Source organism: Anabrus simplex, chromosome 1, assembly GCF_040414725.1.
Source record: "Anabrus simplex isolate iqAnaSimp1 chromosome 1, ASM4041472v1, whole genome shotgun sequence".
In the NCBI taxonomy this organism is placed as follows: Eukaryota; Metazoa; Arthropoda; class Insecta; order Orthoptera; family Tettigoniidae; genus Anabrus; species Anabrus simplex.
Genome location: NC_090265.1, coordinates 1763931641 through 1763958826, shown reverse-complemented (window position 1 = coordinate 1763958826; position 27186 = coordinate 1763931641). Strand labels below are relative to the sequence as shown.

General features: G+C 39.7%; 1 protein-coding gene across 2 annotated transcripts in view; it reads left to right on the top strand.

Moving 5' to 3' along the window:
* Positions 1-26645, top strand: part of LOC136858753 (uncharacterized) — an 89034-nt gene extending 62389 nt beyond the window's left edge. For both annotated transcript variants that reach the window (XM_068229706.1, XM_068229708.1), the window contains 2 exons: positions 17922-18067; positions 25865-26645. In XM_068229706.1, the coding sequence (XP_068085807.1) occupies positions 17922-18067; positions 25865-26572 (854 nt within the window). In that variant the 3' untranslated portion in view covers positions 26573-26645. The remainder of the gene's footprint in view (positions 1-17921; positions 18068-25864) is intronic.
* Positions 26646-27186: the final 541 nt, after the last annotated feature.

The window sequence follows — 27186 nt, the reverse complement described above, 5'->3', positions numbered from 1 at the left end:
GAAAATCGGTTATAAAAACGTAGTCACCTCAAAACAACACGAGTGGGAGCTCGAGAGGGTTAAGCACTCTCTATCCCAAATTGCGGTTAATTTACATGAATATAGTAAGGTTTACATTGAAAAGCATTCGAACCTTCCCCCGCGGGTTAAAACTGCTGAGCTAGCAAGAAATAAAGTTCTTAATCGGCCATTACCTTGTTGATGAACTGCTGCCCGAAGAAAAAGGCGCTTCCCGCCCCCTGCTACATAATCACACACAAAGCGAGTTGTCGATGGAGTGGCGACGAGCCATGAACCTCAGCAGTTTTATATGCTCGGGGAAAGTTTGAGAACTTTTGTGAATAAAACAGTCCCGCCCACTACCTTTTATTGGTCGGCTAAAGATTACATGTCAAAACTGAAGAAGAAATCTAGGATTGATGGAAAATTAATTTAGAAAATTCAGGATTGGCTGAATTTAAAACTGGCGGAAACAGAGATCAATAATGCCAACCCAAAAAATGAAAGAAAGAAATTTAACAAAGAACAAACTTATGGTTCAAAATTTCTTCAAAAACATTCGTTCACTTCGCACCAGGGTGCACAGTTATAGTTTTTATGTAGTGACATCTAGAAGAGAATATCTACACTACTTGCTACAGAGCAAACAAACACAAATCGAAATAGACACAGTTCAGAACACTTCAAAATTTACAGTAGTGACATCTTCCAAGAAACCTTTAATTTAATACCGATTTTAAATTTCAGAGTTTCTCCAGTAGGGGATACTTTTTAGGTGCACAATTTAAATTTGCGGGATCGGGGTGTACCAACCGGTACAGACCTCCCCCCCCCCCAAAGTCCTTCCCAGTGGTGACACAGAAGAATGTTGAAGAAAATCTTTTCCCAGAACAAAGTCCAAGTTTGTTGTAGATAATTTGAAATTAATTGAATTGCAGCCTCCTTTGAAATAGATTTGTAGGAGTATATGGAGGAGTTATTAAAAATTTTCAGAATCAGTAGCAGCATTTAAACAGAAACCATTTAAAGCATGAAGACCTGTTCCAACGTACTTAGGAGTTAGTTGAACTCCAGCTAGGGAGTGTCTTTGTTGTAGTTGGATTTAGATGCAAAATTTTTGAGTACGGTAGTAGTTGGATTTCAAAACAAAACTTTAATTCTTGAAGGAATATATTTTAAAGTTCAGCATTGTTGATGTTGAAGTCAAAATATATTAAACGTAGGTATAGGATGTCCATGTGACAGTTACATGCTGCTTGGTCTTGACGGCAATTCCTGCCGCCGCTGCCGATATTTCACCGATGTCGCTCAGACCCCTCAAGTACCCTGAGATACCGTTCTCCCGCACTATGAGAGGGGTAGAGGTGCTGCACGCCGCAGATGAGAGGCAAAGTTTAAGCTTCCCGCTGAGTAGATGGAAGGGCTGCTGCACAACAGCCCGTGCCGTGAGATGGACTCCAGCGCGCCGTACTCAAATAGCCATCACGGGAGTGGGGTGGGCCCGTACCCCACCACAGTGGGAGTACGACGCCGAGCAGCTGCCGGGCACTGAAACATTAAAATTTCTGCGTCAGAAAGATGTTGTTGGAGACAACTTATTTAGTGGGTACGGTATAGACGTTGAGGCTGAGGGGTTAGCGGCGTTACCTTGTTTTTTCAAGCCACTGGTGTGTTTGAGCAGGAGACGGGAGCATGGTAATGGCCTAGGTGGGCAGGATAGCAGTTTAACTGACAGGGGAGGTTGTACAATGAATATTTAAATACAAGGAACATTATTCAAAGGGCAGAAGGCCTAAAAATGAAACCAAAAATATAACCTTTACGCTGTTGCAGCCAGACTTTCAAGACTAAGTTATTAGACATTACACAGACTTTATCTGCAACAGATGTACCCTAAAGATCCTCTCGGTGGCTGGATTACTCACTAACAAAGTGACCGGCGTAAGAAAATCTAAAATTATGCACGGGCCATGAAATCTGGGGGCAAGCTTGCCCGCGGGAACAAAATTCTTGACCATAACTTGGTCTCCTACCTTTAAATTGGTGGGCCTCCGTCCACGATCATATCTTTCCCTAACCTTTTCATGAGAAATTTTAAGATTGGCCTTCTTCCAAAGATCTTTAATGTTATCAGGATCTATTGTCTCAGGTAGAATATCACTAAGAGACCAAAGGTTAGAAAGCGGCATGTTGGGAACAAACTTGAACATCAAAGAAGCTGGAGTAAATTTATGAGATTCATGAACTGCCGAATTCAAAGCAAAAGCTAACCAATGCAGGGACGTGTCCCACCTAGAATGATCTTCATGATGATATGCAATCAGCGCCGACCTCAGATTACAATTGACCCATTCAGCCAGAGATGGTTGAGGATAGTAAGCAGAAGTTGTTACATGAGAGATAGATAGATCAAAACAGAATTTACGAAAGAGATTAGAGGTAAAGGCTTTAGCATTATCAGACACAATATATTGACACGGACCAAATGAAGCAAAAATGGAATTTAAACAAGAAATAGTGGACTGAGCGGTAGCCAGCTTAGTCGGAAATAACCAGGAAAATGTTGTGAAACAGTCTACACACACAAAAATGAATTTGTTGGCGTTCCCCTTTGACTGGGGGAAGGGTCCTACGTAGTCGATATAAAGACGTTCCATGGGGTGCGACGCCTGATGAGAAGACAAGAGCCCTTGCTTAGTGGACATAGGGTTTACTAAGCCAACAAGTTTTACAAGCTTTTACTAATTCACGGATTTCTTCGTCGATACCCTTCCAAATGAACATTTCACGGATCTTTTCACGGGTTTTGAAGATGCCTAAATGCCCCCCTAATGGGGTCTCATTATAGTACTTGAAGATCATGGGCACGAGAACAGCTGGAACCACAACTTTCATCATCTTATCATGCCTTGACGGGCAACATAAAACACCATTCCTCAGTACATAAGGGACGACGTGTTCCCCAGAAGAAAGGGTTTCCATTATCGGAGCCAGCGTCGGATCTTCACGTTGATATTTTTCAATATCCCTAAAGAGCGTGGGAGCATCTGTTAGAATGGCATTGACCTCAGGTAGTATGGACTCGGGAGGTGAAGAACGATCAACCTGTTCAGGGGACTCTACCTCATTAAAAATCATACGGCTTAGTCCGTCCGCCACAACATTTTCAGTACCTCTTATATGCCTAACGTCAAATTGGAGGGCAGAAATTCGGATGGCCCACCGAGCTATACGACCTGTGCGACGCGGCCTACCTAAGACCCAACTTCAGGCTTGGTTATCAGTTTCCAAGTCGAACTTGACATGTTCCAGATAAAGGCGGAACTTTTCTAGCGCAAACAAGACAGCCAAACCCTCAAGTTCATAGATGGAATACTTGGCTTCTTGAGCCGAAAGAGTCCTAGATGCATAGGCGATGGGTCGCCTCCCTAGTTCGGTCTCTTGAAGAAGGACCGCAGCCACTGCCGACGATGACGCGTCGGTTTGGACGATGAATTTCTTAGAGAAATCGGGCATGGCAAGAACAGGGGCATTACACAGAGCTAATTTAAGATCTTCAAAAGCGGCTTGTTGAGAAGGTCCCCACTCAAATTTGATGCCTTTTCTACGAAGTAAGTTCAAGGGCGCCGCTCTATTGGCGAAATTTGGAATAAACTTCCTGAAGAAATTCACCATACCAATGAATCTAGCAATCCCTTTATGTCCTTGGGAGGTTTGAAATCACGGATGGCCTGTGTTCTAGAGTGATCGACTGCGACACCATCGGGCGACACAATGTGCCCCAGAAACGACATGGAGGGCTTAGCGAATGCCACCTTGGACAACTTCACCATTAACCCTGCCTTACGAAGGTGGCTTAGGACCTCTTTCAGATGATCAAGGTGTTCCTCAAAGGTCTCAGAAAATACGACGACATCATCCAGATAATGATACAAGTACTCGAATTTGATGTCGGAGAAGACCCTGTCTAGCAGTCTCGTAAGTACAGCCGCTCCCGTGGGGAGCCCAAAAGGCATGCGGTTGTATTCATACAAATTCCAGTCCGTGGCAAACGCTGTCAGGTGTTTGGATTCCTCTGCTAACGGTATCTGGTTATAAGCCTGGTTGAGGTCCAAGATCAATCAATCAATCAATACTGATCTGCATTTAGGGCAGTCGCCCAGGTGGCAGATTCCCTATCTGTTGCTTTCCTAGCCTTTTCCGAAATGATTTCAAAGAAATTGGAAATTTATTGAACATCTCCCTTGGTAAGTTATTCCAATCCCTAACTCCCCTTCCTATAAATGAATATTTGCCCCAGTTTGTCCTCTTGAATTCCAACTTTATCTTCATATCGTGATCTTTCCTACTTTTATAAACGCCATTCAAACCTATTCGTCTACTAATGTCACTCCACGCCATCTCTCCGCTGACAGCTCGGAACATACAACTTAATTGAAATAATAACACTATTAGCTAACAAATTTATGTAAATCATCCAAGACGATTTTGTATTGATTAGGTGGTCTAATAAATAAAAATGATATTTATTACATGTAACATACCACTTAGTCGAGCAGCTCTTCTTTCTCTCAATTCTTCCCAACCCAAACATTGCAACATTTTTGTAACGCTACTCTTTTGTCGGAAATCACCCAGAACAAATCGAGCTGCTTTTCTTTGGATTTTTTCCAGTTCCTGAATCAGGTAATCCTGGTGAGGGTCCCATACACTGGAACCATACTCTAGTTGGGGTCTTACCAGAGACTTATATGCACTCTCCTTTACATCCTTACTACAACCCCTAAACACCCTCATAACCATGTGTAGAGATCGGTACCCTTTATTTACAATCCCATTTATGTGATTACCCCAATGAAGATCTTTCCTTATATTAACACCTAGATACTTACAATGATCCCCAAATGGAACTTTCACCCCATCAACGCAGTAATTAAAACTGAGAGGACTTTTCCTATTTGTGAAACTCACAACCTGACTTTTAGCCCCGTTTACCAACATACCATTGCCTGCTGTCCATCTCACAATATTTTCGAGGTCACGTTGCAGTTGCTCACAATCTTGTAACTTATTTATCACTCTATAGAGAATAACATCATCCGCAAAAAGCCTTACCTCCGATTCCACTCCTTTTCTCATATCATTTATATATATAAGAAAACATAAAGGTCCGATAACACTGCCCTGAGGAACTCCCCTCTCAACTATTACAGGGTCAGACAAAGCTTCACCTACTCTAACTCTCTGAGATCTATTTTCTAGAAATATAGCAACCCATTCAGTCACTATTTTTTCTAGTCCAATTGCACTCATTTTTGCCAGTAGTCTCCCATGATCCACCCTATCAAATGCTTTAGACATGTCAATCGCGATACAGTCCATTTGACCTCCTGAATCCAGGATATCTGCTATATCTTGCTGGAAGCCTACAAGTTGAGCTTCAGTGGAATAACCTTTCCTAAAACCGAATTGCCTTCTATCGAACCAGTTATTAATTTCACAAACATGTCTAATATAATCAGTAAGAATGCCTTCCCAAAGCTTACATACAATGCATGTCAAACTTACTGGCCTGTAATTTTCAGCTTTATGTCTATCACCCTTTCCTTTATACACAGGGGCTACTATAGCAACTCTCCATTCATCTGGTATAGCTCCTTCGACCAAACAATAATCAAATAAGTACTTCGGATATGGTACTACATTCCAACCCATTGTCTTTAGTATATCCCCAGAAATCTGATCAATTCCAGCCGCTTTTCTAGTTTTCAACTTTTGTATCTTATTGTAAATGTCATTGTTATCATATGTAAATTTTATTACTTCTTTGGCCTTAGTCTCTTCCTCTATCTTGACATTATCCTTGTAACCAACAATCTTTACATACTGCTGACAGAATACTTCTGCCTTTTGAAGATCCTCACATACACACTCCCCTTGTTCATTAATTATTCCTGGAATGTCCTTCTTGGAACCTGTTTCTGCCTTAAAATACCTATGCATACCCTTCCATTTTCCACTAAAATTTGTATGAGTGCCAATTATGCTTGCCATCATGTTATCCTTAGCTGCCTTCTTTGCTAGATTCAATTTTCTAGTAAGTTCCTTCAATTTCTCCTTACTTCCACAGCCATTTCTAACTCTATTTCTTTCCAGTCTGCACCTCCTTCTAAGTCTCTTTATTTCTCTATTATAATAAGGTGGGTCTTTACCATTCCTCACCACCCTTAAAGGTACAAACCTGTTTTTGCATTCCTCAACAATTTCTTTAAACCCATCCCAGAGTCTGTTTACATTTTTATTTACCGTTTTCCACCGATCATAGTTACTTTTTAGAAACTGCCTCATACCTGCTTTATCAGACATATGGTACAGCCTAACAGTCCTACTTTTAAGACCTTCCTTTCTATCGCATTTATTTTTAACTACCACAAAAACAGCTTCATGATCACTAATACCATCTATTACTTCAGTTTCCCTATAAAGCTCATCTGGTTTTATCAGCACCACATCCAGGATATTTTTCCCTCTGGTTGGTTCCATCACTTTCTGAATCAGCTGTCCTTCCCATATTAACTTATTTGCCATTTGTTGGTCATGCTTCCTGTCGTTCACATTTCCTTCCCAATTTACATCTGGCAAATTCAGATCTCCTGCTACAATCACATTTCTTTCCATGTCGTTTCCCACATAGCTGACTATCCTATCAAATAATTCCGAATCCGCATCAGTGCTACCCTTTCCCGATCTGTACACTCCAAATATATCAAGCTGCCTATTATCTTTAGAAATGAGCCTTACACCTAGAATTTCATGTGTCTCATCTTTAACTTTTTCGTAGCTTACAAATTCTTCTTTCACCAGAATGAAAACTCCCCCTCCCACCTTTCCTATCCTATCTCTACGATACACACTCCAGTGCCGTGAGAAAATTTCTGCATCCATTATATCATTTCTCAGCCATGATTCAACTCCTATTACAATATCTGGTAAATATATATCTATTAAATTACTTAATTCTATTCCTTTCTTTACAATACTTCTACAGTTCAGCACTAACAATTTTATGTCATCCCTACTTGATTTCCAGTTCCCTGTTCCTTTATCACCGCTCCCTAGGCCATCCCGTTTCCCTGAATGTACCTCCCTATTACCCTTCCAAACAAATTTCCTAACTTATACGTACCACTGCGGTTTAAATGAAGGCCATCCGAGCGCAGATCCCTATCTCCTACCCACCCATTAGGATCTAGAAATTTCACTCCCAGTTTCCCACATACCCACTCCATAGTCTCATTTAAATCCCCAATCACCCTCCAGTCAGTATCCCTCCTACACAGTATTCCACTAATAACAATCTCCGCTTTCTTAAACTTCACCCGTGCTGCATTTACCAGATCCCACACATCTCCAACTATGTTGGTACTTATATCAGCTTGGCTTACGTTGTTGGTACCAACGTGAAACACTACCACCTTCTCCTTCCCCTCCTCCCTCTCTTCTACTTTCCTCAACATCTGCCTCAACCTAATTCCTGGATATCATTCTACCCTGGTACCCTTTCCTCCACACACTTTCCCCACGTGTCTAACGATGGAATCCCCCATGACCAGAGCCTCAACCCTACCCACCTCATTTGATCCCCTCCCCTCCTGGTCAGCCCTATCTTTCCTGATAGCTGCAGAAGCTACTTCCTCCTCCCTTTTCTCCTTCCCATGACCCTGTTCCACCTGTCTTTTCCTATCCTCTACTCTACATTTCCCTTTCCTACCTTTTCCCTTCCTCCTACTTCCATGCATCTCAGCAACAGTTTCCTGTCCCTCATCTTCCCTCTGTTGTTCTACCTGGAGTGACTCGTACCGATTTCGCACAGACACCTGTCCTGAATTCTGATCCTGAATAGAGCCCTTGGCCTGCAATCTCCTTCCCCTTAGAACATTAGACCACCTGTTTTCTACAACTCCTCCCTTTCCTTCCCCTCCCTCTTGTACACCTACTGTAACCTGTACATTGTTTGAGGGAGTCCTATCTTCCTTCCTGTCTTCTGTGAGAATCCTAATTATCTCCCTCAAACTTTCCAACTCCTCCCTCATACCCCTCAATGCCTCACCACACCCACAATAAGTACACTCGCGCTCCTTAGCCATTCTTTACGGGGGAAAAATTATAAATTAAAAAAATTATGTAACTTATTTGCAAAAAAATAAATTAACGGAGGGATATATTGTCTGGGATAGTACACAACAATAAGGTAATTAATATACGACTACACTACAATACTACTTAGTCGTGCTCTATTTTTTTTTTTATCCTACAACCCCTAACAGGATAAAAACTGCTGTTAATTACTGAATATCGAAAGTAATACACAAGAACTACACAATTCCAAACTGCAATTAAGCCTATCCTAATTTCAACAATATTTTAGTAAGAGTTTCTACGGATACCTCTACTACACCAGTACTACACAAATATTTTACAATAATAAAATAAGCACACTAAATTCTAATAGGATATTACTCGTATACTACTGTACAGTACACTACAGTAATTTTTACATTACTTTCAGACGTATCCTAATTACGATACCGGTACCGTACCGTATGTCACTACTAAGCACAACAGAAATGAAATTTGCAGGAACTACTGTACTCAAAGATTACCAACGAAGCTAAATGCTTAGACAAATTATTATTAGTATTAGGGTCTAATAGATACACACGAAAGATAACACACAAATATAGCAGGCAAGATACGGCACTATCTAAATGTACTGTACTGTATCTATACTACAATGTATCTACACTACACTATAATGCGTTTGGTTAAATGCTTAAGTATCAAAAGGATTGCCGTACACGAAGAAAAACACTAATATAACTGGCAAGATACTATCTAATATATTATACCTTATCTTCACTACAATTCTACTGAAATATGGTTATGTGATTATTACAGCTGGTGGATTACTATTATTTTCCCTACTCCACGGGACGGAGAAAAAAAAAAAGTATCCTTAATTAGGCCTACTGAAAAATACGAGGTTGTCTACAATAATTTCTCAAATATTTCTGTCAAAACTACTACTACTATTACTCCAGGGACTTGAACTGCAATTACTGGGATATATGAACTTTATTATTATTAGCTAACCGCTCATAAATACTGAAAGATCGAGGGAGCGAAATATAAATTACGGATACTAACTACCTACTCAGAAGTACAAATGAATGGAATACAAGGTCAGCTGATTTTTATTTATATTTACTTGACTACACTACACCCTTTGTTCACGACTGTAGCCAACAATGCAATATTTGAATATGAGGAGCGACAATAATCAATAACAATACGACTGTTAACTATTACCGTGTAATCTCTTTAACTTCTTTTTAAATGGAAGTTTACAGGCGTATCGTGTTTTTTAATGTAGTAAATTAATACCTTCGCGATAGTTTGAGCGTATATCTATACGAAATACCGGAGAAGTTGCTGCAGAAGTTACGGTACTATTCCTTATGATAATCTGTCTTTGTAAGTACAACCAACGAACCTACAGATACCGGTATTTACAAATATTTTTAAAGTTAATATCGTGAATATTTATTATTTATCGTGTCAGAAGTACAAAGTAAGAGAGACAAAAATTAAACCAAAAAATTTTAAACATTGGTTGACCAAAAATTGGCCACGACAAGCGCATTTGGAGTTGCTCTTATTAGATCTTTAATGGTACAAGTGGCTGGAGAAGATGGACACAGTAGAAGATGTTCGTTAGTCTGCTTAGTACCACACTTGCAGTAAACTGTCTCCACAGGAAGGCCCCATTTCTGTAGGTTGGTCTTGCATCTCGTGGTACTGGAGCGTAATCGATTGAGAGCCTTCCATGTTGTCCACTTTTCAGAATGTCCAGGAGGAAGTTCTTCCTTTGGAACCATCCATTCTCTCAAATGTTGACATTTTTCCCGCCACATTGAGATTCTTGCTTGTTGTGGAGTTCCTTTAAGAGCTTCAGTGGTTGTCAAGAAGCTCTTTCTTGATTTCAACCTAGGATGTGCTGGTTGACAGGCATACAAAGGATGGGCTTCCATAGTCATAGCCTTGCTTTTCTCATGCCTAGCAGCAATCTCACGTCGGATTTCAGGTGGTGCTATACCAGCGAGACAGTGGAGTTTATCTATGGGAGTAGGTCTTAAACAACCTGTGATAATACGGCAGGTGTCATTTAGTGCTACATCTATGTTTTTGGCATGGCTGGACTTATGCCACACGGAGCAAGCATACTCAGCAGTGGAGTAGCACAGAATATTGTGAAGAATATGGTGAAGAACTTAGCTTTACGAAACCAGGAAAAGCAAGAATGAAGGTCAGGAAGGGGCACAGATTGTAACACCACGTTCCGATTGAGAGCCCTATAATCAATCACAGGCCTGAAGCCACCTTGGGGTTTCGGGACTAGAAAAATAGGGGAAGAATACGCTGACTTAGAGGGCCGAATAATACCATCCTGATCTATGATTTCCTTCAAAGCTTTCATTTTAGGAGGAGACAGCCTATAAGGTGGAAAACGGACAGGAATCGAATCCGTAAACTCAATCTTGTATTCAATAAGGTCAGTAACACCAAGAGTATCAGAGAACACCTCTGGAAACGACTGACACAACTTACGAATACTATCAGCCTGCTCCTCAGGTAGATGTCTAAGATCTAACAACATCTCATCCTGGGCAGGCGAAACAGATGAACAGGACACAGAACTACATTTCAATAAAGGGATTTTACAATTCGAAGCAAATTTGAACGTGCACGACTTGCTCTGAAGGTCGAGCACTAGACCGGTGTGAGACATGAAATCAGCTCCCAATATAATGGGGCAAGACAAGTGCTTGGACACAAACAGTTTTATTTTCCAAGTGAACTTCGAAATGCGGATTTTAGCATACAGAAAACCTAAAATATCTAATGGGGATGAGTTTGCCGAAACATAATGAACCGAAGTCGAACCAAAATTAGGAAGATTACAAACAGTTTTCAATTTGGAGTACCATTCAGCCGAAATAATAGAACAAACACTGCCAGAATCTAATAGAGCTGTTACAGGTTCATTATTTAATTCAGTTTTGAGAAAAGGAACAGGTGCGGGGGTATCCGCCGCAATCCTAAGACATTCTTTGGGACCATCGAAAGATAAATTTGAAGACTGAGTTTTCCTTGGGAATTCGGCAGTTTTACTTGGGGCTGAGCCTCGGAAAGAAGAGTTAGTTGACTCAGCCGAAGCCATTAGTCACTTGTTATTATTGGCATTGGTGGAGGTTGCACCAGAAGTTGAGCAGGAGGGGGTGCTATTCGAATTTGGGCATTTCTTGGCGATATGGGAAAACGCGTCGCATTTAAAACAGCCTTGAGATAACCCTGCTCCATTCCTTGTCCCACTAGACTTGATCAATGGACATTTATTGTGAAGATGGTCAGGCGACCCGCAAGCGTAACATTTACAGGGTGTGACGGGTCGGCGAGGTGGAGGCCGAAAACTACTAGAGGATGGAGGGGGTTCTTTCGCGACACGCAAGGTATCGGCGTATCTAACTCCTTCGGCTGAGACAGCCATAGCCTCTAACTCGGCAAAAGTTTGCGGACGCGACGCAAAACACAAGTATGATCTGTAAGGTGGTGAAATTCCTTCCACAATGGCTTGAACGATTTGATCTTCGGGAAAATGAAGGGTGAATACCCTAGTATAGAAGTTGATGTCTTGTATGAAGTCTGCCAGGTTTTCATCAAGTCGCTGCACTCTATAATAATACTTCTGAATTAGAGATGACCTAGCTCAAGCCGGAATAAAATTAGCTAACAGATGGGCGTGGAAGTCTTCTATGGATGACTGTTCAGCAATTGCCCTAACTATCTTGTTGGAGAGAACACCAATTGCATAGGGATAAATGATCTGCAAAATTTGACACGGAGAAAGAGAAAAAACCAGGGCATGATCCTGAAACTCAACTAAAAACCTTAAGAATGAAATTACGTCACTGGTAGAGTTAACAGAAAACTTAGAAATACCTCTGAGCAACATTGCTAAAGGCTGGGGCAAACTGCTGAAACCCGGTGACGTAGTAGGAAGGGGCCTAAGTGGTGGAGAAGCAAATTCAGAAGGTGCATTATTTAACACGAAGGGTGGAATGGACGTGCGACGATCGGACTCGGTTTCTAATGGGGCAGATGTTCGTTGGGTAGCCTCCGCAGTACTACCTCCTTCCTCTTTAGAGGAATCCTCCCCACTTACGATATTTACTACCATAGGCTGGTCGGTTTTTGGAATAGCAGATCCAGATAACAAATGGCTAACTTTACTAGACATTTTGGACAAGTTTTCGGCAACAGCGCTAGGTTCCTTACCTTGAAGGTCATTTAACTTCAGGGACAATAGATCACATACCCTATTATAAAAGTGGTACAATCTGACCTGTATCTTTTGAGTTGATTAGGAGATGGATCACTTACTTCAAAAAAACTAACTACAGTTGCTAGCTCAGTAGTATTGTCAGTGATCGTGGAGAGAGCATCGTCAATCTCTTTCTCTCCCAAAGTGGGGATGGAAATAGGCAAATCAAGGGACTCTTTAAGCTTATTGGAATCTACTGTAACCGTACCTCCAGATTGCACATTTCTAATTTTAGAAAAATAAAAAAAATGCCAGCAACTTAGAAAATTGTTAGAGTTTGAATCGAAACCAATGATTAGCCATCAAAAGGGGCTAAATTGAGACCCATTCAACCACGCTCTGCTACCACTTGTTCCGAGGTATCTGTGGAACAGCAGAGGTGAAAGAAGGTGCGGGCTGGAATAGGTCTCAACTACCAAATTAAAGTTAATTTAAAACTTTAACAAAGGTTATATTTTCTTTTCAAAATCAACAAATGACAGCAAATAACAAAAGTGTAACAGGTACCAAGTAGCAAATCAACAAATTAAGAAATTATAGATTACAGTCGTTAAAAGTTTTGGGGCTTCGAGCCCCGTTTTACATTCCTTGAGCCCTCAGCTCACAACCAAAGGGCAGAAAACCCCTTCATACCAAGGAGCAATTGCCCCTAATTAGAATGTCAAGCCTCCTAGAAGCACGCAGAAATCAAATTTGGAAAGAGCAGTCCCGCTCTTAAGTTTACAAGCCTATCAAAGGCCACAACAAACTTCACTCCTAACTGCCCTCAAGGCACACATACAGTGAAACAGGGGTATCTTGTACCCAACCTACAGGGCCTTTATATGAAGAAAACAAAACTTTGGGTTAATTAAATGGCCGAAAAAAAACCAAATTGACTGGAGGCGTAGCTTGCACTCCTACATGACACTTCTTAAAACCTAGGTGGCACTCGGCCAGATATACAGGGGCTAATCCCATACTAGGGAGGTGACTCGTAGAAGAATAATTTATTACATTAAGAAGAGAAAAAAATCGGTTATAAAAACGTAGTCACCTCAAAACAACACGAGTGGGAGCTCGAGAGGGTTAACTACTCTCTATCCCAAATTGCGGTTAATTTACATGAATATAGTAAGGTTTACATTGAAAAGTATTCGAACCTTCCCCCGCGGGTTAAAACTACTGAGCTAGCAAGAAATAAAGTTCTTAAACGGCCATTACCTTGTTGATGAACTGCTGCCCGAAGAAAAAGGCGCTTCCCGCCCCCTGCTACATAATCACACACAAAGCGAGTTGTCGATGGAGTGGCGACGAGCCATGAACCTCAGCAGTTTTATATGCTCGGGGAAAGTTTGAGACCTTTTGTGAATAAAACAGTCCCGCCCACTACCTTTTATTGGTCGACTAAAGATTACATGACAAAACTGAAGAAGAAATCTAGGATTGATGGAAAATTAATTTAGAAAATTCAGGATTGGCTGAATTTAAAACTGGCGGAAACAGAGATCAATATTGCCAACCCAAAAAATGAAAGAAAGAAATTTAACAAAGAACAAACTTATGGATACAAAATTTCTTCAAAAACAGTTTGTTCACTTCGCACCAGGGTGCACAGTTATAGTTTTTATGTAGTGACATCTAGAAGAGAATATCCACACTTCTTGCTACAGAGCAAACAAACACAAATCGAAATAGACACAGTTCAGAACACTTCAAAATTTACAGTAGTGACATCTTCCAAGAAACCTTTAATTTAATACCGATTTTAAATTTCAGAGTTTCTCCAGTAGGGGATACTTTCTAGGCGCACAATTTAAATTTGCGGGATCGGGGTGTACCATCCGGTACAGTTTCTACTTGATTTGAATACCTCAAAATGCAATGCAATTACATTTTCACTTAAGTTGGAAACGGTAAATTACCCCTACCATTTATGCAAGTTTCAAATAGCTCATGTGAATGAAATAAATTATCTTGGTGTGATACTTTCAAACTGTTACGGTCTTTCCTTCAAGAAACATTTAGACAAGATTTCTAGGAAAAGGTTTAAATTACTTGGCTTTCTGAAAAGAAACTGCACCAAACTTGTTTCTCCTAGAACTCTTGATAAGTTTGTTTTGCACTCTAATCAGGCCATCGTTAGAATACTGTTGTGAGGTGTGGCTGCCTTCTCAGCAGTATTTAATACAAAACTTTGAAAGACCCCAAATAAGATTCATGAATGGATCAGCTACAAAGGTTTGGGTGTTTCTCTCTCTTCATCTGATTAAGGGCCTTTTTGTGAGACTATAAGTATGAGGACATTGCAGTCGCGCTGCAGATGTGCCAGTGCCCTCCTTCTTTATAAGTGTCTGACGAAGAGAGTGGATTGCTCAACATCATTTGAGAGTGGATTGCTCAACATCATTTGAGTTGATTCCATCACATGTTCCTCGTCGCAATGCTAGGCAGAGGTACATTTACCATCTGCCTAAAGTGAGAACTGTGGCTTGGGCAAACTTATGGCTCCTGAGGGCACTAAAATCACTTAATAAGGTGGGTGAATCAGTTGACGTTTTTCACTCATCCCCATCTAAGTAGACGGCGTGCTCTAACGACCTCACGAATGTAAGGTACCGGTACTCTCTGTAAAATATATAGATGCCCCTAGATGTAGTTTAATCATGACAATTATTTAAGGAGATTCATTTTATTTATTTATTTATTTATTTATTTATTTATTTATTTATTTATTTATTTATTTATTTATTTATTTATTTATTTATTTATTTATTTATTTATTTATTTATTTATCTAAGGTGGTGTAAATATGTGTATACAAACATCTCTGGTTTAGTTTAAACTTTGTTAATCTTTTAGGAAATTAGTATTATTTAAGTCGTATTTGTTATATATAATGTTTAATTCAATTGTCTATAATTTTGAAAATAACCTGTTGACAATAAATAAATCTATCTATATCTAAATATGAAAATATGAAATCAAACACCTTCAGTCTTCCATGTGAAAGGAAGGTAAAATATAAATGTTACTGAAGGTAAAATATAAATGTCACTGAACTTTTTGGAACACAAAATCACTAGTAAAAACTTTATTCAGTACACAGAAACATTGTAATTGTTATACTGGTACATGTTGGTGGGAGACAGTTTTGTCCACTGCAGACAGAGTTTAGACCATAAAAGGCTAATACAGGCTGATATCACACTTCATTCAAAAATATTGGTTAGGCCCACCGATCTCTATACATGGATGGCTGGTGGCTTAGGTAGCAGTAAGCCGAATAGAAGATGATTGGCGTAGTAAGATGGCAGCGAGCGCACGGTGCAGTAGACCCATTGAATAGACCACGAGGAGCGGGCTTGCTTTGTTTATGCTTAGTTCAGTGACGCCAACCCCCTTGATTGTAGTTCTACGGGTGTTCTGTGCTGTGTTATTTCAAAAGAAGTATAGTGTATTTTATGAATTTAGGTTTGTTGCCTTCTAGTATGCTTGTAAATTCGTTTGTTCGTAATCTGTTTATCCTCCAGGGTTGGTTTTTCCCTCGGACTCAGCGAGGGATCCCACCTCTACCGCCTCAAGGGCAGTGTCCTGGAGATTCAGACTTTCGGTCGGGGATACAACTGGGGAGTATGGCCAGTACCTCGCACAGGCGGCTTCACCTGCTATGCTGAACAGGGGCTTTGTTGGGGATGGGAAGTTTGGAAGGGATAGAGACAAGGAAGAGGGAAAGAAGCGGCCTTGGCCTTAAGTTAGGTACCATCCCATCATTTGCCTGGAGGAGAAGTGGGAAAGCACGGAAAACCACTTCCAGGATGGCTGAGGAGGGAATCGAACCCCCCTCTACTCAGTTGACCTCCCGAGGTTGAGTGGACCCCGTTCTAGCCCTCATACCACTTTTCAAATTTCATGGCAGAGCCGGGAATCGAACCCCGGCCTCTGGGGGTGGCAGCTAATCACACTAACCACTACACCACAGAGGCGGACACTGCTTGTAAATTACAAAATTAAATTTAAATGTGCATGTATTTATGTGAAATCCGAATGAAGAAACATCCTACCGGGTATTAACATACCGCAGTGTTCAGCTTATGGATGTACAAACAGAAACGATCAGCAGAAGGAGAAATCATTTCATCGGTGAGTTTTATACTGTACATAATAATCTTCCTAGGGTAGTGTTTTGAGTTTTAGGTTTATTATATCTTATTTCGCATATTCTGGGAGCAAAATGGCAATTTTTCTAGGTTTCCTTTCTCGAAACCCGAACATCTAAGATCATGGATTAGGAGTATCAGGCGGGAGACTTGGGAGCCTTCTAAAACAGCTGTTCTCTGCTCCCATCACGTTGAGGAAGACTGTTTAGATAAAAATGGACAAACTGCACGCCTTAGAAGTGATGTATAGCCAACTGTTTTCAATTTTACTGAACATTAACTGCAAGTAAAGATTTACTTATATTTTTATTTATTTGTCATAATTAAACTGACGGTTTTGATGAAATAATTGACGTGACCTTATAACAATCTTAGAAAATGAAGTCTGGAGGAATTCTAGACCTTATTTACATCAGTAATAATTATAGGTTTCAGACACTGGAGTGGTGGGAGAAGGCAAAGTGTGGTGGGTGTTTTAGGCTATCCCATTATACTAGTTGTGGTATTTGGGGCTCATTTAACGGGTTTTACATGTTTCTGATGATTACCATCAATATTGCTTTGGTAGCTGAATTTAATTAAAGAGGTCTGTAATAGTAAATTAAGCTGCAGGTAATGTGATATATTGACAAGTTTTGAATATTTGCTGGTTTTATGAATGTGTACATTTGCTTCAATTATATTTTAATTTGATACACTGCGCGTTATTTCATAGAAACAGGAAACAGGAATTAATCATCAAGCACCGATTATGGTATGTCGAATCTAGGCCTGTATAGTGAGCTACGTTTATAGGTACATCATTTTAAGAATGCATAATTTCGTGACATATATGTATACAATTTACAGCAATGTTTCCAGAAACTGATTTTCACTCGTATTGTGTTACCGATCGCTAATTGCATGTATTCAGCACCTAAGTTAATATTAGTCGGCCGTTATTATACACTCATTTTTATTGCTATCCTGGAGATTTACTGACCTCGGAACGACGTGTCAGTGATCCCAATGTCCTTATGCTTTGAGTGAACATGTCGCTATATTTTTAATTATTCCAACGCGCCATTAATTGCGATTTAACATTGACTATATTATCATTGCTTCCCCATAAGGAGAGCTCTAGGATGGGTACGCCAACATGGCGAACCGCGCGCTCAACTTGGCGTACTTTCTCCTGCAGCGGAGAGCTGCCGTCAGCGATCCATGTATAGAGATCAGTGGTTAGGCCACTATTGCTCTGATTTGTTCACTCTTAAAAGTGAGTAGACATCTTACAATATCATGAAATAGAACAGTTTTACAAGGAGTATTTAATCAGTCTGGTGCATTATTATTTACAGCTAAGCCACCTACTGTTCTCATGGTCTATGAGCGATCTCGTCAGACTCATTTGGATGCCATGGTAGCGTTAGCTGATTACCTGAGGACGAAATGTTACATTGATGCCCGAATAGATGAAACGGATGTACATTTAACTGACCACATGGTATGTAATTTATTTATATAACTCTGTGTATATAGGTTACTTTAAAAATTCTAAGGCAGTCTTCTTCTTCTTCTTCTTCTTTTATGACCACATAGGATCACTTTAGTCAGTCCGTCGTTCAGGTCTCTTTGAAGGGATTGTTCGGGCTTTGCGGTCCTCCCAGTACTTCTTCAGACGCTCCGATCTTCGTGCCCTTTCCTCAGTTGAAAATGTGCGTGTTGTTGGTTTGTTTTGTGTAAGGGTAAAGCGGAGGTTTGTATTCTTGAGTTTTGTATTCAATTTTATCTTATTTTTGGTGTCTTCTGTTGTAAGGCCTATTTCCTTCAGATCCTCTCTTACTTCTCTGATCCATTTACATCCTGTTGTGGTATTTTTTGAGACGAGATTGTGTTGTACTAGTTGTTTCAGAAGTCTCGAGTCCTGCATCCTCATGATATGTCCAAAGAATCCCAGTCTCCTCTTACGCATAGTATCTGTAATGGGTTCTAGTTCTTTGTACACGACTTTGTTAGGTATTAACCGCCACTGTCCATCTAAGGCAGTCTATTAAAGAAACTATTTAAAATAGTTTATGTTATGTCCACCTTATCAGTACACTTTTAATTATTGTAAATTATAAAATAAATATGAAATCAAACGCCTCCAATCCTCCATAAAATAAAGGTAAAATATAAATGTCACTGAACGTTTTGGAACGCAAAATCACTAGTTCAACTTTATTCAGTACACAGAAACATTGTAGCCTAATTGTGATGCTGCCACTTGTTGGTGGGAGACGGTTTTGGCCACTGTAGACATAGAATTTAGGTCATGAAAAGCTATTTTCAATCATTAAAGGTGTATTGACAAGGTGTACACATCTTAAAAACTATTTTAAATAGTTTCTTTAATAGATTTAGACAAGTCGATACAGGATCAAATCTGATACCTATTATGGTTAAGTTTATCAACAATTCTAAGGCAGTCACAAAGTGAGTAAAAGAAAATCTAAAATCACTTCACTGCCGTCTTATCAAGTAGCATGGTGGCCTGTCTGAGCTTATAAGATGTGATGGAGGTAGTGCCCTACTAATAGAGCCGAAGATCCTGCAATCAGAAACCAGCTTAGCTAACTCTAAAACCTCGAGTTTTTCAGTGAGAGACAATGTCATCATTAGAGCCCAAATTTTTATGTTCAGTCACATTGTAAAATATGCATGCACATATATAAAAAATGTAAAATCAAATATGCACCATAATATGCTAAACCAGATCAATTAAAATCAAATTCACTATTTGGTTTTTGGGAAATCTTACCTTATTCCTAGTATTCTAGTACATAAGCAGGTGGGACGCTCAATCTCATGTTTATTGATAGAATGGAAAACAAGGATTCATTACTTTCACTGAAAGATTGTATTTTTTATTGAACAGTTCAAGTATGATGGTCAACATTCCATTATTCTTGTCAGTCTCTCAGATATATCTGTGGAAGGCAACAGAAGCAAGGATGTACGCAGTTTGATATCAAGCCAATAGACATAGCTGTTTACCTACGTCGTCATGGTGACGAGACAGTAACTTCGCTATGCATTTTTCGTTAAAGCCACGAACCTACTACGCTGGCGTAGCAGGGAGAGAGGTGATATTCCCACGTGGCGCGTCCCAGATGGCGGATAGGGGGGTCCTAACCGGCTTGCCGGCGGACTTGAGGAAAATAAAATACCTCTCGCGGACCAAACACACTAACCCCGAGTGGGTGGGGAACGCAGACGAAGACTACACCCACGGTATCCCCTGCATGCCGTAAGAGGCGACTAAAAGGGGTGACCAAGGGATGATCAAATTAGAACCATGAGACTACTTGTGCTTTGTACCACCACGCGGGGAACACCATGAGTCGCTTTTACTTGTGCATAGTACCACTATGTTAGGTACCATATAGGTTTGTGATTAGTAGCAATAGAGTACGTTGGCGGTTTCTACAGTACCTGTGATTCATACCCCTATATGAGCAACACCATGGGATGAGCGACACCATGGTTCTGCCTTGCCTATGCTTAGTACCCACTATGTGAGGAACACCCCGGGATAGTGCGGGTCCCTGTGGTTAGTCCAATTTTGTGAGGAACATCATAGGTTTGCGTTGCCTGTAAATAGCGCCGCAGTGTGTGAAACACCATAGGTCTGTATTCCCTTTGCAAATTTCATTACCTGTGTTTCGTACCATACTGTGTGGAATGCCACGAGTCTAAGCTACTTTTGATTAGTACCGCAACATGACAAATGCCATGGTTCTACTTTCCTAACGATAAGTACCATTATGAGAGGCTGATGACTTGGATTTTGGACCATTTTGGACTAACAGCGTTGTTGATTTAGTATTATGCTATAGACGCAGTCCCTTGGTCAGTAATACTATTGTTTCACGTCAGTTTTTGTGAATGCGAGACTTTGCGCGTCGGATCCACTGATTGTTTTAAAATCATCTCCATCCATGCATTCTTCGCCCTCATGTTTTGAATTCTGGTCAGTGGAGGCTTTTGGACTTTTAATTTGTCATTTCTTTTCGTCTCATTTCGTACCATTAGGGGCCGATGACCTCGATGGTAGGCCCCTTTAAACAACAAGCATCATCATCATCATCATCATCATCATCATCATTTTTGTTAAAGTACAAAAGTCTTTACTATTTCTGACTTGGACATTCCATCTCCAATCTGAAGAAACGCAACTTGTCTTCATGTTTTATCCATTGTTATTTGCACCTGATCATAAAATTAGTCATCTTTTCAGTAGGGCACGGATGTTGAAGTCCTATAAAGTGCCAAAAAAAACCATAAATGGACCTAAAAATATCCACAAAAAAAGGACCTTAAAACTGGCAAAGAAAACGTACAAAATGTGATCCAAATTCATTCATAATTTAAGTTTTAATGAAATATCTAATGAAGAAATATAATGTTTAAAAATGCAAAATTCTGGTGGTATGCAACATGCAGTGAAAAAATATATGAGTAAAATACTTCTTCAAATCAAATCAAATTCTCTTTATTTGCAAATGAGGTATCTACCTCGGTGGCAAATGGTACACTAAAATACATTATTGTCAAGCACTGAATATTAAATTAACAAGAGAAGAAAATTTTCCTATAATACAATATTATACAACTTACGCTAACAATTTTTTCTATTAAACACACAGCTCATCCTCAATAAATTTATATTGTTTACAAAATTCTACTTATAATATCTCCTGTACTACTTACAAATATAGTCAACTGATATACAGTATGTGGAATTACTTCAAATGTTACTATACAACTGGTATAAGATTAAAATTTACATTGCATTTATTTATTTATTTATTTATTTATTTATTTATTTATTTATTTATTTATTATTATTTTTTTTTTTTTTAACCCATTCTGGATCCTAAGTAGCATAACAACCTGCTGTGTCTTAACCAGAGCCCCTTTCGCCACCACTTTTCAGAGTTCCTGGAGGGCCTTCACAGCTACCGTAGCGGTCCCAGGGCCCTCAAAGTCCCCACTGTACTTCACCCCTACAGGCAGTCCTCTACGTTGGCTGTCCAAACTCCTTAGACCAGGAGATGGAATTAATTTATTCACACACATTTTTTAAATTTTATTTACAATAACCTGCACTGGTCGAATGCCCTCTAACACTTAATTTATTTTCTCTATTGCTGTTTATTCTCTTCTTGAATATCTGTACAGATTTTGGAAAAGGATCAAACACTACCCCTGGTAAACTGTTCCACTCCTTCACACCCTTCCCAATGAATGAAAATTTACCCCAATCGGTTCTGCTAAAATTCCTTCTAATTTTATATTTGTGGTCAGTCCTGCCGATATAATTATTTTCCAACTGAAGCCTCTCACAGATATCTCCCCATGCTTCTTCTTACAGACATCATATATTTTTAGATTAACGTAATTTAGAAAGGAATTCCATGTTTGTTAAAAAAAGTACTTGCAAACTTTAGAATGACTAGAGGCCATGTTTTTTGGTAATAGCGATATGCACAAATTTTTTTCAGATCTTCTTTCTTGCCTATATGACCTTGTAGGTAATTAAAGTACCATATTACCGGGCGAGTTGGCCGTGCGCGTAGAGGCGCGCGGCTGTGAGCTTGCATCCGGGAGATAGTAGGTTCGAATCCCACTATCGGCAGCCCTGAAGATGGTTTTCCGTGGTTTCCCATTTTCACACCAGGCAAATGCTGGGGCTGTACCTTAATTAAGGCCACGGCCGCTTCCTTCCAACTCCTAGGCCTTTCCTATCCCATCGTCGCCATAAGACCTATCTGTGTCGGTGCGACGTAAAGCCACTAGCAAAAAAAAAAAAAAGTACCATATTTTAGCATATTGAACTCGCAAAATATGATTTATTGCACAAATTGCACAAATAATCACTAAATATACCCCACTTGATATGAAAAATGAAAAATAGTACTGGAAGAGCTCTCCAATAAACGTTGAAATGCTTCTGAGAATGTGACTGTTGTAGTTTTCTTCTCAGTTGCTTGATAGGCTGTATATTCTCTACACAAACGCACACGAAGCGATGAGCACTGTGTATCGGAAGTATGTGTATTCAGTTCCGTGATCTCAAAGGCAGTCAATAAAAATCAGTATATGTTATCGATTATAGCAAATGGTGTTGCGGTCGTAGCAAGATCGGTCGTAGATACAGCAGTGCGCATTATACTCTTTGGCAGTGAGAGTTTGCTACTGGAAAATGTCCAGCATTTAGGTATTAAAATGCCGAAAACTAAAGTCACAGCCGGTTCTTTTTTTTTTCAAGGGCCGAGGAATACATCAGTGAGGCTTTCTATGTATTTGATGCTGCAAGAAAGATTCCAATGTGCAAGTACTGTAATATTCATATTATGTGGTAAATGAAAAACACATCCAATAAACACTGAAGAGAATCAGAAACACAAAAAGAAGAAGAATGAAGCAAATGAACATAATTATAAGCGGCAAATAATCGACGATACTGTACGCATCGCAAAGAAGCTGAAATATGATAGAGAACAGTTTGTAATAGACGCAACAAAAGCTGACGCATTTCAACACCTTCAAATACCACCGGACTGAACCTGCCAACTTGGGCTCAGAAAGCCAGCGCCTTAACTGTCTGTACTACTCATCCCTAGTCGGGGCAGCGCCAGCATTTCCACGAACGTCTTCCAGGGCTATATGACTTTGAAAAATATAGTGCAAGCACATCTGGTACAGGAGAAGAAAGAAGACGTTAGTGAAGTTTTAGGTGGTTTGATAGAAGACCACAGGGAATTTTCATCCAAGTGTTCGCAAGCATTACGGTTTCAGACGTCTATTGTTGTCAATGAAAGGGGCTTCTCTGCTTACACAAAGATACTTTCTGACCGTCACACAGCTCTGCATCCTGATAATGTTGAAATCATGCTTAGTTTGTACTTTGTAGACAAGTGATTCAAAATGTAAAAAAAATGTAGGCTACGTATAAATTCATATTACAGGGCAGATCACCTAACTTCATTTTGAGGTATCGGTGATTTATATACAGGTATTTATTTCTATAACATTTTGTATATTTAGTTGTTCTAAGATTTAATAACAATTTAACACATTACAAGAGTTCACTTTAAAATTCCGAATCACAAAATTAGTTGCTGTACTTTTTTTTTACAAGTTGCTTTACTCGCACTGACACAGATAGGTCTTACGGTGACAATGGGATAGGAGTGGGAAGGAAGTGGCCATGGCCTTAATTAAGGTACAGCCCCAACATTTGTCTGGTGTGAAACTGGGGAAGTACGGAAAACCATCCTCAAGGCTGTCGACAGTGGGGTTCGAACCCACTATCTCCCGAATACTGGATACTAGCCGCACTTAAGCGACTGCAGCAATCGAGCTTCAAAATTAGTTAGATTTACCCCATACTATAAGGAAGATATTACAAGAAACGTCGATCTGTATGAAAGTTTATTTCACGAAATATTATCAGTTATAACACCAAAATCAACAGTTTCATTTCATCAAAAAATAAGGCCCATAAAATTGAAATATATTTTCCACCTAGTATGTACTCAGCGAACCCACAATGGACATCCTGGAGAAGGAAATCAGTATAACTGGAATCACATGTGGCTTAACCACATCAGGGTTACAGAAATTGGAACTCCAAAACCTCACCTCAGCTGGCCTTGCAGTGTATCACAATAGTCATCTCCGGGTTTGTTTCAGGCAGCAGGTTGTGAAAAATTGAGAAACTTATCTCCACATCAGTGGATGTTAAGGGTTCATACGGAAGTAAAAACAGTTGCATCAAAATGTTCTCCTTTCAGTATTTCACTTGTCTTGTACATAATTTGATAACTCTGGTTTCGTTTAACACTAGTTTCGTTTCATTTTCTCTCTTTTCAGATGTGGCTCAAATACATGTATTTATTAGAGAAATGTTGTTAACACCTTTAAAAAGGCAAAAAAAGGACTAATAAAACCCACCATTTTCTTGCCTATAATGACCCAGAATGAACATGTATTATGCTGGGCCTCGTCTTTGGACACTCAAGGGGAAAAAAATATTTTCCTCAATTTCCGAGCCCTACTCATCAGCCTCAATAGCTATGTTAAAAGGTTGAGCCACACCTTGTAACCTGCTTGTCTTGTTTTCATATTCTTCAGATACCGCGATGTCAGTCTGTCGTGGCTGCTTGGCATCATGTATGCCGTATCCGATGTGTAAATTTATCCCTATTTAGACAGATGGCAGCTCATGCCATGAGGATCGCCAAAGCATTTCTTTCTGTCTTATCTATCTTATCTGCACATTATGTGATCTTTGAGAGTCGGATGGTGAGAAAGAAATATAGGATGGAGACTGTGTTTTGTTATGTGGCTTTCATCTCTTACAGAAGGTCTTATGAACGTTTCAAAATGTTTTAAAATGTTATCCTGTATGGCTCTCCAAGTTTGGAGTTGGGTCTATGACTACTACATCTCGAGGTAATGTTTGTTCCTATCATTCTCGGTTTGCCATAGGTAATAAGCCTGTTTATTTGTGTATTATTTCTTTTATATCTTGTTGCAGACTTATTTTCCATTACCTCCCTTCCTACACATGCCTGCTTATGTGTCCTCATTTCAGCCTCATCTTCCAACTCTAAATCCTCATCATTCTGTGTGATCTTCAGTATGTCTTCATTACGCACTTCCTCAAATGTAGATAAGAATTTCTGAAGTGATAGTTTGATTGGCACATCATTATTAATGCACACTCTGATGTGTATGACCTGATGGCAGCGGCAATGTACTTTAAAGCATTTTATGACTCCAGCTGGAGGTTGAAGGAATCCTGTGCAGTTCAATGGTATGAATTCAATTGTTACATTGCTAAGCAGCTCTGTCTTGTGACAAGTAAGACGTGCCTCTTTTCCCTCTTCATGGCTTCAGTGAAATCCCATAACCAGGTCATAAATTCAGTTGCAATCATCCGTGCGTTTTTTGATAACGGTAGACAAACATACAAATTAGAATTAAAATCGTTGAAACATCGTGACCAAGCGGTTTTTCCGATGACAGTCAACAAAGATGGTGACCAGTGCGGCCTAAGCCCAGTAGGAGCTATACTTGGCTTTGGACAAAGGCCAAAAATAATTCCCTGTATTATATTTTTCATTCTCCTTAAGTCTAGTTCTCCTGATATGTAATTTTTGACCGTTCTCCATTTACAGCATCTTTATTCATACAGATAATGTAAATTTATGAATTTTTCTGTTGTAATTTTTATCATTCTTTCCTGCAGGATCCTTTTGATTGGTGTCAAGAGGCGTTCTCTGAAGCTGATGCTGTGATGGTACTTTCATCACCACCTCAGGTTTTGAAGCACGAAGTAGGAAGATATCGCAATTTAGGTGGTGTTGGGCTGAACCTTCTGGCAGAACATCTCTGTTATAGTGATAAAATATTCATCTCCGTCCTACTTTCATATTGCAGTGAAGAAGATATTCCACTCAAGGCGAAAAATCTTCGACGATTCTCCTTGCTGAAAGAACTAAATGAAATGGTGTGGTTCTTACATCAGAGCTCCAGATTTCCTAGGCTTTCAAGATTTAATCTCTTATCAAAATGTTTGACACCTAGTAGTAAATTGAAGTTTTCTTCTCAAGGTACAAAACTCTTACATGCATTTGACCATGCAGCTAAAGATGTCAGAGAGCCTTTGTCATATGCTGCTGAAACTTGTGTCAGGAGTGAATTAGAAAGCCTTCCTGAAATAGCACCAGAGTTGAGTGTGGAATTCAGGCCTGGAGAATTTCCTCTAGTGGACAATGATGAAAACACGCTCCTTATTTATCCTCATGACCTTCATGAAGTGTTATCTGAAGAAGAACAATTACGACAGATTTCTGAAAATAACATAAATAAGCAAGGGGAATATAATCAACTGGTAGATGAAGACTCAAGGCCTTATGAACCTAACAGAATAAGTTTGTGTGATTTGCAGTTATGAGATTTTAAAGACAGGATTTTCATGTATAGTTTCTGGGTAATTAAATAATTTTGTACTATTTTATGTTATATAATGTGTTTGTAATTGCTATATTTGATTGTATTTTATACAGATACCTTTTTGTTGCACCTTTTCCCCTCCTAAATACAGGGTGTCTGAAAATCGTCGTCGGCTTTAACTCGTTTCCGAGTAATGAACTTCTTCCAGTGATTCACTTCTGTCTGTGGATATACTTTTGATGGTTGAACAGACCAATTCTAGCATGGAATAAGCGTCCATACATATTGCACAGAATTGTTGGAAGAGGGCGTGGTTGTGCTGCACGGAGTTTTCGTGCTTTTTTCCTGGCCTATTCAAATCTGCATCATTCCCCTTCAAACAGATTGACAGCAGCGGGGATGGTCTGCCGCCAAATTGTACGGCCTTGAGCAAGAGTGTTCCTTTTGTGGATTTAGACCTGTCATCTTAAGCTGGTCCTTGTAGCGCCTCATGGGGGCTCCATGAGGTCTGGTGCCGGAACAAAGTTCACCATACAGGATTTGGCATGGAAATCTGGTATCACTCATCCAACGAACATGGTCCATCCATCTAAGCTGATGATCAGTGATGGATGA